We start from the raw sequence: 13728 nt of genomic DNA, 5'->3' as shown, positions 1-13728 counted from the left end.
ATAAAGACTAGCTAAAAGGTCTAAATCTTCTACTTTCCTACTGTAATATAAGCTCATATTCATTAAAAAACTCTATGATAAGGTAGATATCCGTCACCGTGGATTCTGTCATTGTTCAGGCAATATACAAATAAAATATCTAATATTGTTCATAAAAAATGTATTAAAATAAGATCTTAATAAAAAACTTTATCCTTAATAAACACTCGATATTTACAATGATGATATTGACTGTAGTTAATTTATGTAATATCTCTGTAGATACTCAATTTCATATGTAGCTGTGGGGGCTTTGTTATAATTCAGGCCTAATTATTGATAAAGAATTATCTCTATTTTTCAGCTACAACAGAAGAAGCCCCTAATATACTGGCATGGATATAAAGCACTATATGAGAATAAGACTTACACTCTTGCAAACCTTATGTCATCTAGATGTTGCAATACCTTAACATTGCAGTAGCATACAGTGATGTTTAGTTTTCATATCCTTAAAAAATATATTAATTCCATACTAAGTGGTAGCATAATTTGGGCTCATTTGTGCATTGGTCTAAGGCAGTTTGTACTGTTTTTCCATTACTTTCTAATCCCAATAAAGGTTATAAATTTACTTTTTTTTATATGGCAATTTTATTTAGTATTTTTTCTGTACTGATTTTAAAATCTTTAAAATTGGTTACAGCCTATAAAGGCATCAGTTCTCTTTCAGAGACATAACCGTTATCTTTATGCTATACAGCTAAACTAAGTTATTTTTTTCAGCAGTATTATTGAAGTATGTGGAATTATATTTTTAATTGTGGGTGCAAAATCCAGTGAAAAAGATCACAAGCTACAATAAGAAATATTTAGAAAGAATTTTCTGTTTTGGTAGTAAATTGTTATGCTAACAAGTATTATTACTTTTTACATTTTCTATGATTACTATAGCTAACTACTCCTTCTTATATTATCAGATCTGTAGATGAAGACAGAAAAATAGCATACAAAGCTGCTGTCAAAATTCAGAGCTGGTTTCGAGGATGCAGAGTCCGAGCCTATTTGAGGTACTACGTTAGACATATTTTAATCTCTATTTCATTTCTGGGTTTGTTTCCAAAATTTCTCATGCTATTTTTTGATTTTAATAAAATGAGAAAGTTTTGAAAAATAAAAAATCTATCTATTATTCTGCTTTTCAATTGAATGAAACATATGCTGCTCTTCTAAAAAAAAAATATTAATTTTTGATTTTCAGAACAACATGTGATTTAAATGTCAAAATACTAATAAACAGCTAATAAGTAGCACGGAAACAGTCCATCTCAGAAATAGAATCATAGAATGTTCTAAGTTGGAAGGGATCCACGAGGATCATCAAGTTCAAAGGCTGGCTCCACATAGCACCACCCAAAATTCTAACCTGATATCTGAGGGGATTGTCCAAATGATCCTTGAACTCTGGCAGCTCAGAACCATGACCACTGTCTTGGGCAGTCTGTTCCATGCCCATCACACTCTGATGAAGAACGATTTTCTAATCCCCAACCTGACCTTCCCCAGATGCATCTCCATGCTGTTCCCTTGGGTCCTTTTTATGTCACCAGAAGAGACTGGCACCTGCCCCTCCACTCCAAGGAGTATTCACTTCTAAACCTCATGTATTAAAAAGGCTGTAAAAATTGTTTTGGATACACATACTACAGAGTACCATTTGTGATGACTACATATCAGGACACATTTGCCAATCTTTCCCATTATCTGTGAATAACTTCAATTTATTTTGATACCAATTCATAAGTAAAACCTTTGGAATATAATTAGCAGTCCCACCAACACTATGCCAATAAATCCTAATAGATAGAAAATATTAAGAGATCTCAGTGTGACTGGGGAAAAGATGATGTTCCTCGGATATGCTGTTTGCAGTGACTTTTCATATCTCAGTTACTGTGGACCTTAAAAAAATTGCCTAGTGAGCATTTGGTAACTGAATTCTTATTGTAGAAAATTAAATTCCACTGCTCGGTTTGGCTAAGTCATTCTTTGAAATTTTTCATTACATAATTTTCTCCATTTGTAAAACAGAGATCATAAACAATTACTTTGGTCTGTAAAATGCTATATATAACATGTAGATAAGTTTTTTGGAAGCATTGTTGTTGGTTACTCCTCCATTTTTCATGGTCATAAGCCCTATTTGTCAAACTCATTTACTTGAATTTCACTGTCTTTATAAAGCTTAAGACTGTGAGGGGTAGGGGTTGTTAGATATTTTAGTTTGACCTCTTACTTATCACAAAGAGCTTTTATCACAAAGTAAGGCCTCTTACTTATCTCCCAGACATACTATATCAAGCCTAAATAATTGTTAGGCTGAATAGCATTAATCACTTAAAGGCCAGTATTTTCCCCAAGAACAGCCATTATTTGCACTTTGTACTGAGAGGCTTCTATGTTAGATGTTCATAGGTAAGTAAGACAAAAGCTCCCCCATAGAGATTCTGATGTGGTTTGATATTTTGGTTTAAAAAGTTCCTGGAGCCAGCTGTCTTGCAAATTACATTCTTACAGCTATTTCATAAATCTTTTGTAATAATAATGAAAGCAGTATATATATATACAAGTATATGTATAATATATATATAGCATATATATATACAAGTATGTGTGTGCACATGTATAAGTATGCATGCATATTTGCACATATATATATGAAGAAGGTTTGCAGTGGCCTTCAGTTTGGAGTGTGTATGGATAATGCACTGTACTTTAATATTGGGAAATAACATATTTACAGTTGTAATCTTTAAAAATAATATATTTCTTAATATGTTTAATTTTAGATATCTGAACAAAATGGCAATTTCTATACAAAAGTGGTGGAGAGGTTATCAAAGCAGAAGATACTTCAGAAAAATGATTAAGGTAGAAAACCAGATTTAAAAATCTTGTTTGCATATTCATGGAATAAGTATGGAGTAATTCGTTCACTTGCCATGAAATTAAGGAGCTGAAACGTTGATTCTTGATACAGGCAGTCAGGTACTGAAGTGTTACTATCACAAAAAGTGCCATAAATTTCAGTAAGCCTGTTCATGATAGTCAAGTTAAGTTAGTTCTAAAGTGTTTGCAGCTCTGAAGTATTAGTTCCTAATCCAGCAATGAGATCTGCTCATGTGGAAGCCTGCCTGCATGATGCTAATGGCAGGACTGGAGCTTTTCAAGATGAATTTTTTTTGTTTGTTCTTGCTGGTAGAACTTCCAATTCTGAAAATAAAATAAACCTATGTCTCTACATATTGCTGTTCTATATTTTAGTGGCTTAAATTTCTTACTTAATGAACCTTGAAGTATTTGAGGTTTTGCCTTAAGGCATGCAGCAGATCACAGTCAATCTAATTCCCTTGACAGAGCTGAAGATAGCAAAAGTATATGAAAGCTTACTAGGTGAAACCTTTTTAACAGGTTTAGGAGATTAAGAAGAAGCTAATTTTTCTTTAACTTAAAATAATAAAGTTTTTAATGTTTAGTTAACTTCTGTAATTTGTCAATTTGTGTTAATATTTTACAGTAATTTTGACTTGTTAGTCATTTATTCTTGATGATTTTTTTTAATAGTTGTATTTAGTAAAACTGACAGGCCAAGGAGAAGGAAAAAGCTGAGCCATTGTAATTCATACATTACAGGCTAATGTCCATACCTCCTACTAAACTATGTTTTTGCGCTTGCACACTTGTGTGCCTAAAAGCTTATCTGTTCCCCGCCTACATTTATCAGGAATCTAATTAAAAGTTTTACCTCTTCCAGCTTACCTGGCCTAATTATGAGTCATCCTTCTAGGCTGTGATTCTCAGTCCATCTTCTAAAACACTCTTATTTATTTTTTTTTAATATAGGCTAGATAGCTGTGTAGTTGGACAGGATTCTGCTTAAAAAAAAAAAAAATTGAACTTCACTGAATAATGTCCTTGAATTTAGGGAAGTTTGGTTTCTGTGGAGTAACGTACGACAAATCCTCAAACGCACCCACTTAAACATATTCGAAATTATACAAGAAATCCATCCTGTTTCTGGCATTTATCTAATATTAGCCAGAACTTTAGAGAAACAGAATCACATCAGCAAGCGATGTACAGCAATTGGCATAGACAACTATATTTTCCCTCAAATGCCTCAGTTTGTGCTTGCTGACTCTTTAGAGAGGACTGAATAGCCCAGCTTGATTGGAAGCCAACATGAAAGCTATACAAGCAGCGGATGATTTTGCCCCTTTAGACTGCTACATACATGCTAGATACAAAGTTCAAGTTAATTCTCTGTATTCATCCCTATTTTTCCACACTCAGTGACTGGGTGAATTTGGAAAATTTTAAGATGAAACAAAAATTTTATCAGCAATTTAATGCAACTTTTAAGTTAACAGATCACTTAATGTTTGCATTGAACTCTTGCTAACAGTAGTTGTAATGACTCATGATAATGAAATGCAGTAAAATGGATGATGTGATTGTTTCTTAAGTACAAAAAAAATTGGTCACTTTAATATTTCTCTGCTGATAATGACTGTATTGGTATCTGCTGCCAGCAAACAAGGCAAAGCATATGCACAAAATACCCATGATTCATAGATAATAAATCATTTTAATGATTATATTCAAAATTGTGAAATGTGAGTGGTACTGATGCGGAAAATAACAAAGGCTGAGGCTCATCAGATTGGCTGTCCATATGTGCATCTCTATTTCATTTGTTACTCCTCTAGTGCCTCTTCCGTTGATTTTTAACATTCATTAACTTGGTAAAAAAATCTATTTATAGTGTTTATGTGACCAAAGCTATGGAGCGCCCTATATTCTAATTATAGCAGCTTTGGTAAAAAGGTTTCTTTCTTAACATTAATATCAAGTTAAAATTAAGAATTGAGCTACTGTAAGTTTCTTAATGCCTTTGTTACATTGGTAGTACTAGGTTTTGAAAGTCTTGAAGTACCTGCAGGAAAGGATGAGTTTTAAAACCAGGCAAACACCAAAACATGAGTCAGTCGATATCTTTATGTTTCATTTTATACTACTTCCCAAAGACAAGAAATTGCCTGTTGAGGCAAATGGAATTCTAACATTTCATTATTACATGAAGTTGGTATGCATGATGGGCATGTTTTCAGCTCCCTTCAGAAGAGTATGTATATGGAAAAAGTATTTTATGGTCCATAGTTTGAAACCATCTTAAATAATTTAGCTTCAACTCAGTAGCCAGTTTTAAATTCCCAGATCAATGGAAATTATGCAAACACTTATTTGCTCTATAAAAAAAGTATTTACTCAGGCCAGATGATTGTTCCTTCTCTATGTCTGCTTTCAATAACAATTCTGGTTCTTCTTCAAAATTGTCACTTTGTATTATCTGTTTGAATGCAAAGAAAACATTAATCATGATCAGAAAATACTTGTGATTCCCAAACGTGTATTTAAATAGTAAAAAAGGGGAAAGATGAAGCATCGTGCAGCAGTTTATACACAAAAGGATTCAATTTTGGAATCATAGCCTTCAAAGTAAACTATTAGGGAGATCTGTTCATAAACCTCAAAGATAGATACAAACACTATGTAGTGGAAGTGGTGGTGGTTCATGTGGATGTGATAGCGAGCTAGTTCTCAGAGAGTCAGCCTGAAAATGTAGCCTTGGAATTGACGCCCAGCGATGGGATGAGGGGCAATGATCACAAACAGAAATGCTGGAAATTGCACTTAAACATGAGAAAAGTGGACATGAGCAGGTGTCTTGTGGATGAGAAGACCTTGGATTCAAAGATAATATTTTGTTTACTAGGAAAGTACATAAATACAGACTTGCATTGAAGCACAAAATAATGCTTATGCTTTTGTGAATGGGATGAACACATTATCTGTCACTTGTGAAAGCAGAGTTTAGTGTGTTGTATTCTAATCAAAATTAGATTAGAATTTGCAGGAGAAGCAAACAAAGTGAACCAAAGTGATATGAGCAGTTCTCCATTTGACTGACTTGTGACTTGGAGCAACACTGAGTAAAAGCAGGAATGTGTAATTCTCTTTCAGTTCTGAGTAATGCTGTTGAGTAGTGGTAGCGTAAGGCACAGATTTGTCACACCTATGTCAGGTGTGTGTTAGCAGTGTAGCTGCCTGTAAATGGCATAGGGAGTTGCACTTGCAGAGGTCTTCAGTACTCCACTAAGTTCAGAGGGAAAGCGATCCCACTTTCTTTCAGTACCAATGACATAAAGAGCACAATGACTGCAGGTCTCCAAGTTAGGTTCTGCAGTGAATTAGGGTAGATTCGGACTGAAGCGCTCAGGGCCAGAGAAAAAATAAACAAAAAAGTGTGAGATTGTTTAATTTAATCACTGATGGAGAGAAACCCCTTATCATATTTAAACTATTTGGTGGTACTGCAACACTTACATTCTCTTCCAAAGAAAGAAAAAATGAGCTGCAAAGAAAAATAATAACAATTTTATTGAACAGCTTAAGAACATACTTAGATGTGGAAAACATCATTTCATTCCAATATCTACAGTTAGCATCACTTAGAAAGTAATTATATAAAGTGAAGATAGAACCTGCTATTTATTCTAATTCATACATTTGGAACTGTGATTCCCTCAAATATATACATATATATAAATATACTGCTGTGTATGCATATACATATATAAGTGAAACTTTTTTTTTTTTGAGATTTAACAGTCTTACATTTTTCTTTCATATAGGAAATATATTTACTCCTGTATCTATTACTAGTAGATTGGTATGATATTAAAGTGAGCATTTAAAATGCACCTTAATTAAACTGCAGGAATTATGCCTTGCTTAATGTAATGAAGAAAGAGAATTTAAAATGAAGTAGCATCATTGTGTTCATTTGTAAATAACATATTGCAGCCAACTGTTTCTTAATTGCCCAGACTGTTGATAAATAATCCAGTCCTGCTGCTCTCCACAGACAATTTGCTTTGGATCAGACTAGGCAATTCAAATAACACTAATTACAGTGAAACCCTTTTATAGTGAATTCCTGTTTGCCATGGGGGAGAAAATCACTATATCAGGGGAAAGCACTTTTGCCTTTGATTTGTGTCTAAAACATGAGAAAAACATAAAAGCTGCATGTTGTGCTAAATAAAGGACATACTCTTGCATTCAAAGTACTTATATTTTACTTTTTATGATACAATTGTGAATTATGTTCATTTTGCATTTGTAATTAGAGGGCGGAACAGATGTGAAAGCTTAGTTTAAAGTGATGTATCCATTAAAATAACCTATGCTGCCAAGTGATTGCTTAGTATAATAGGGGATTCGTTCACTATGAGAGGAATTCTACTTTACTGGAAGGGAACCAGGACTTCAGGAAATGTTTTCTATATCAGGGGATTCACTGTAACATGGTATCATTGTATTTATGATTTTATGATGTTAAAATGAATATTAAATGAAACAAAATTCCCAAGGATTACTCGGGAGACAGCTAAGTACATAACATTTAGTACAGATGGTTGGAAGGCACAATTTTGCTCCATCACTGCATCCGTATCCTTGAACGATTTTGACTGAAGACAGCATTTCTTTGAATTTTTCATTAAACCAGACGTCTTGAAATATGAATTCCTTTTATGTTTCTGTGAGTTTTGGCTAAAAGAACCCCAGTGAATAAATCATACAATACTATGTGTCACCAGCACTTGTGAATATTTCTGCTTTGTTATTCTACTCTCAGTAGAGCACCATTGATTATCAAACTCAGCGGAGAGCATTTTATGATCATATATCTCCATTAGCTCCTAGTTTGACTACCATAGATTTTTCTGGTTAAGCCTGCATTATGTATTAGGAAGCCTATCTCTTCAATACAAAGTTTGATTTTATTCTCTCTAAGCCTAGAACTCTTATTATGTATTATGTATAAAGATTCTTATCTTTTATATGTAAAAATAGGAGCTCTGTCTTTGTGTTAACTGAAATATATGCCATCTTTTTTTTTCCTTGATTCACAGACAGCATATTTTATTATGAAGATGAATTTCTACAATGAAATGGCTGTCAGGGTAAATATTTCTTCACTTGTTAAACAAATGAAAAGTCAATTGTGCTCCGAATTTGCTTTTAATAAAATGAGCAAACCAGAATAATATACACTTGATTGATATGCTGATGGCAACAGCGGGAAATAGTACATAGTTAAAAATTAAAGTTACTCTCAGTAGACTGGGCTGTAGCTGAATTGAAGGCATTTGTGTGTGTCTTGCCCCATTTAAATGTTCGTTGTACCTTACCATATATGATGATAAAACAAGCATTCTGTCTGGGAGAGTTCTTACAAATGTAGACATTTATTTAAAATTCTGACAAATAATAGAAGTTTAATGTTCATTAAAGTAACTGTGCTTATTCCTTTGTTAATACATTGCAAACGATGCATTGAATTTCAGAAGAGTTACTTTGTACAGGATGAGTTCATTGCCAAACATAGATTTGAGCTGCTCTGATCTCACTGATGATATTTTGAGTGATTTTTGTTAGATGAAGAAGTGAGTAAACAGTCCTTGAACTTTAATAAATACACAGTTTGTCATGGAAAAACTGCAAAATATATTTAACTAAAATTAGCATTTTTTTTCCTGAACATTGGAATCATATTTAAACAGATAAAGCAAACAAGGTAAGAACATGAGATAATCCTTAGGATGAAATCTTTTTGCCTTCCTTACTTCTTTTGTTTTGTGGAAAAAAAAACTGCTTTTACTTTAGTGGCCTATATCTCTTCAGGAAAGGCATCTTACATTTTGGATTCTACCAAACGTAGGGACGTGATGGAGTTGGAGAGTAACCCAAGAGAGATTCTTATAAAGTAGAAAGATTCCCAGAATTGTGGCCTTTCTCATCTCCCAGATAACTCAGAATCAAAAGATGTGTCATTAGGTTCCCATCAGGTTTTTGACTTGATGGTGTTTCTCCCAAAAACACAAAAGAGAATCTTACATTTAGTGCATCTTAGAGAGCTAAGGTTGTTTTACAGCAATCTAATTATTCAGAAAGGCACTTTTTTGCTTTAGTTTATTCTTTAGTTAGCTGGCTTGCAAGTATTCTACAGAGGGTTAAGTGCTGTATACTCATGCAGTTGAAATCAGTGTGAAAACATAAGGTGCAAGTCATCTCTTAAAAGTTAGCTATGTACTTTTAGAAGGCACTTGAAGACCAAATTTCAAAGGTAATTATGTATTCTAGTCAACTAGTGTTTTGCATTTGGTCTTTCATTTTTGAAATTGAATATGTTCTCATTCATTTGTAATGGAAATATAATGTTGAATCATTAGGTGATATAAATCTTCAAAGTAGCATTTTTTCAGTTGTCCTTTTCTTTAATGGAAATTTAAATCAGTAGAAAACAAGAGAACAAACCATTATTTCATTGCAAATATCAGAATCCAGTTCTCATCTCTCTATATCTTTTGCAGCCATATCTACAGAGCAGATTTAAAATGCTACAATTCTGAAACGCTGCATGTGTTTTTTTGCCATTTCATGGTAATTGAAGAACTAACTGAAATACAGGACAACAGCAACTAAGGCCTGTTGAGTTGGTGCAAAAAAAAATGTATGGCCAGAATTTGAATTTCCTAAGCCAACAGTGCCTTGCGTTCACACATAATGAACTTGATTCACAATTAATATGCCTCTGTTCTGAAAATATAACAATAACTGTGTATATTTTTGTATTAGACCTCTTACTTTTGCCTCATAATATTATTAAATTATTTATTTTAGTTTCTAGTCACTGGCTGGAAAGGCAGTTTTGATTCTGATTTTAGAATTATTACGCATGCTCATAGTTTTGAAGTCAGTCTACATCTCTGTCTCCCTGTATTGCATTTACTTCTAATCAGAACTGTCAGTTTCACCCTTGTAAGTTAAAAGAAAGAACTTGTTTTAATTAATTTTACTTTTGAGTACTACTTTGCAACATGATTCTCTCTCCTAAAAGATTTAAGATGCTATAAATTTTCGGCTGCAAAAATAATCCCTGGGAAAAAAAATATTTTCATGAGCAGATGGCTTTTGATATATCAAGGTTTTGCCATTTGTTTTAGTGCTTAAAATAAACGTTATTTATAAGACCACTTACATTTTGATGTTACTTAATGAGGAATATGCATCATTGATTTGACTAGCTTAAGAGGTCATTTAGAATTTGCCCGTTAACAAGCTGTAATCTGCTGAGCACACAATGACTTTGTTTAAAATTATCTGTTCAGTGCTGATCAATGACAATAATTGTTTTGTACCAATCACTGTTGAAACTTGCTAATTACTTTGAAGGGCATACACACTTGCCTCTTTTTTTCCAAGAAATCTTAAAACATTCACCTTGGAATTAAAAAGAAATATAGTTGTAATACATTATAAGTCACTCCGAAAGTAATGCCTCCCATTTATTTCCCTGGAAACTACAACGGTTACAAATAGCACAATAACACTGATTGAGCAAATTCTCAGCTACAACATAGTTACCACCACTAGCTTTGCATATTTGCCAGTGATGAACAAGAGCCTGCATGCCATGCTCGTAAAAATCTGCACTGGTGGAGGTGACCCACTGTTTCAAAGTTGCTATGATGGCATCATTGCTTGGAAAATGTTGCCTATACTGTCCATGTTTCATCAGCCCAAACAGATGAAAGACAGAAGGCACCAAATTGTGATGTGGGATTACTATCAAAACAACGCTTGTCCTTTATTATAAAAGCAAACCTTTAGAACATTCACATTACAAGTAAGAGCATCATCAGCATAGTTGTGTAAAGTGCTCGTTTCCAAAGAGATTAGTCTTTAGTCTTCTGATTTCTGACACATATAATTAGTGAAGTAGAAATCAACAAATGCTGCTCCTAAAGTAATTTTATTATGTTAGCCCACAACAGCAGAGGTGGATGTTGGTGGTATGGCAGTTGAGGTTGAACCTTCCCACCAATATTCCCTTACATTTTGTTGCCATGGGACAGATGGCAGCAGAGGGGCAGTCTGACAAAATGACATCTGACATGGAAGTGCATATGAAGAAGTGGAATTGAATTCCTCCATGTAGAAAAAATGGCACCCACTGACATTCATCAATGCTTGCTGAATGTTTATGGAGACCAAGCAGTGGCTGTGAGCACAATGAGGTGGTGGGTGATGAGTCTCAGCAGTGGTGGCAGCGATGTGAAAGACAAGCTGCATACTGGATGGCCATGCAAATATTTATGGGCACAGCACACAGGCTCTTGTTCATGACTGGTGAAAATGCATAGCTAATGATAGTGATTATGTTGAAAAATGGTGTTTTGTAGATGCAAATTGTCTCTATCAAATAGTTTTATTGTCCTTTTTATATCAGTTGTAGTTTCCATGGAAATAGATAGGAGGCATAACTTTTGGAGCAACTTATGTAGCATGAAATAATTTGTAATGTAATGCCGTGTTTCTTTCCTATGATTCATTCAGAGAGGTCATTCTATGCAGAAAGTGGTGTAAATAAATGTAGAATGTGATGTTTAATTGGTACACCAAGCCTATTGGAGATAATTATAGGTTTATGCAATTTTATTTTCAGTTTGAGTTTTGATCCTTTAACCCACAAATATCCAGTTCTGCATTTATAGCTGGAAGGTGAAGACTGTCAGAAATAGTTTCAAAGGGACCATAATCCTGCATTAATGAGCACACAGCTATATGGGAGCCAAGTTACTCTTGTTGAGAAATATTGAAGCCAAACAGAGAAACAAAGCTAAGATCCTTATTCACATGCAAAGGATTTTGCTTAATCCCACATCTCTGAAGGCATACTCATTCTTTCCTCTCTCTATATCCCTTTTTAACCTGATGCACTTGTGTATAAGAAAGGGAGTTGCAAAGACTATAAAATGTACTACCATTTTGTGCAAAGAAAGCGTGTTTAGTAAAACCTTTTGTGTTCCCATGTTCAGCTGATTACACGACAGTTATTTATATCAATATCTAGAGTTTAACTCTTTTTTTTTAAAATTAAAAACAAAGAAACAGCACATGGGTAAAATAAAAACACCAGCTTTTTGTGTTAGTTTTGAGTCTCGTTTAAGACGAGAAGAAAAGCATAGTGATGTACAAAGGGAATACTAACACTAAAAGTGAATATCCTATTATTCCTCATACCTTTAGAGAATAATTTACTTTTTTTGTGACATATCACTCAAAGACTTACTGAAAGCTTTCCTGTGATACTTATTACATCTTACATAAACAGATAATCATAACTGTACTGCCAGGTATCATCAGTTTTTACTTTAAACAATAGTTTTATCTTTTGTGCTTGAAAAATGATACCAGAGACGATGTTTAAAATTATACAGTTGTTAATTAATCTTCATATAGATGGTTCCAGTACATTATTGTTTTCATCTCAGAAAATAGCAGCAGTTGCAAAATTACAGTAACTTTTGTCAATTATTACAGTTAGTGATACAGATTTCAACCGCAAAGGAACTGGAAGGTAGAGACAATTTTGCCAGTTTCGTAACAGCTCTGCCAAAACTTGAAGATGAAGTCACTCAGAGCATAGTCTGATTTGTGATTTGTGCAAATGGCAGCTTTTATTTCTGTGTTTCTATTGTTGTGCTTTCTTTTTCAAATCAAGCACAACAATACATGATTCTCTTTCCGCCTCTTCTGCATTATGCTACTTAGGAATAAGAGTTAGGGAGAAAAAAAACAAAAAAACCAACAGCAACAACAACAAAGCAGCAAAAAAAGGATTTTCTCCACTTACAAAGTTATACCTTGGTTCTAAGTTTCTGGAAAGAGAACAGTTGATGCAAAAGGAAAACAAGAAAAGCATTCCTTGTAGATGTAGTGAAGAGTTGCATTTCTTAAAAAGTTTAGTAGCCAGAGGCCCACAGGAAAAGCAGAGCTCTTGGTAAATCTGAATGTTCTTCTTTTCAGTGCACCTGGTGAAGATGGATAGCTTCTAACCATGGAGTTGCTCCTCAGTAGTAGGACCTCAGACTTTTTTTTTATTTAGTAGATTTTGCCATTCTGCTGTTATGTGAGGTGCAAGTTGGAGCAGGAATAAAATAAGGCAGAACTGAAGATGGAAATTGAGAAATTAATTTACAAACATTTGGAAGCAAAGGAAATAATACAAAGAAGAAACTAAAGAATATTTTATAGGTAGATAAATTCAAGGGTGGAAGAATGCAAATAAAGAGAAATTCAGACACTGAGGAGAAAGGAAAAGATTGTGAATCTATTTTTGATATGTACTGATATAAAATACACTGATCTGTTGCAGTATAGAAAGTAAAGACTGAAAACAGGCCTCAGCATGACTGAAAAGAAGTCATGTCTTCCACCAGCATCTGGTGGAATGTGATGCAGTACAGAGAGATAGATATGACTAGCAAATGGCAGTACTGATGAGTAATGCTTCCCTTCCCTTTCCACAAAATATATAGCCAGTAAACCTGTAATCATTTCAGAAACATCATAATTAGCATTTTCACATATGAGAGAAGGTTTAAACTGTTTTGTTAGACTAAATACTTGGGGACAGTCAGGCTGAACTGTCTTTTTTTCAGCATCAGGCTGAATCCTTTTTCATGAAGGACGCTATATAATTTCTGTTCTTAGTACAATATCAGTACTAACTACAGATAAAGAGGTTTCCTTTTCTGGTTTAAGCTTTGTCTGTTT

At 33.8% G+C, this 13728-nt stretch overlaps 1 protein-coding gene across 6 annotated transcripts in view; it reads left to right on the top strand.

The window, feature by feature from the left end:
- SPATA17 (spermatogenesis associated 17) overlaps window positions 1–13728 on the top strand; it is an 86285-nt gene that overhangs the window by 4247 nt on the left and 68310 nt on the right. For 5 of the 6 annotated variants that reach the window (XM_021390234.1, XM_021390239.1, XM_021390235.1 and 2 more), the window contains 3 exons: window positions 960–1049; window positions 2829–2910; window positions 8019–8069. In XM_021390234.1, the coding sequence (XP_021245909.1) occupies window positions 960–1049; window positions 2829–2910; window positions 8019–8069 (223 nt within the window). The remainder of the gene's footprint in view (window positions 1–959; window positions 1050–2828; window positions 2911–8018; window positions 8070–13728) is intronic. The other variant, XM_021390236.1, reaches the window with a different exon arrangement.

The sequence above is a fragment of the Numida meleagris genome, chromosome 3 (genome assembly GCF_002078875.1).
Source record: "Numida meleagris isolate 19003 breed g44 Domestic line chromosome 3, NumMel1.0, whole genome shotgun sequence".
In the NCBI taxonomy this organism is placed as follows: domain Eukaryota; kingdom Metazoa; phylum Chordata; class Aves; order Galliformes; family Numididae; genus Numida; species Numida meleagris.
This window is presented reverse-complemented; position numbering and strand designations above follow the sequence as displayed.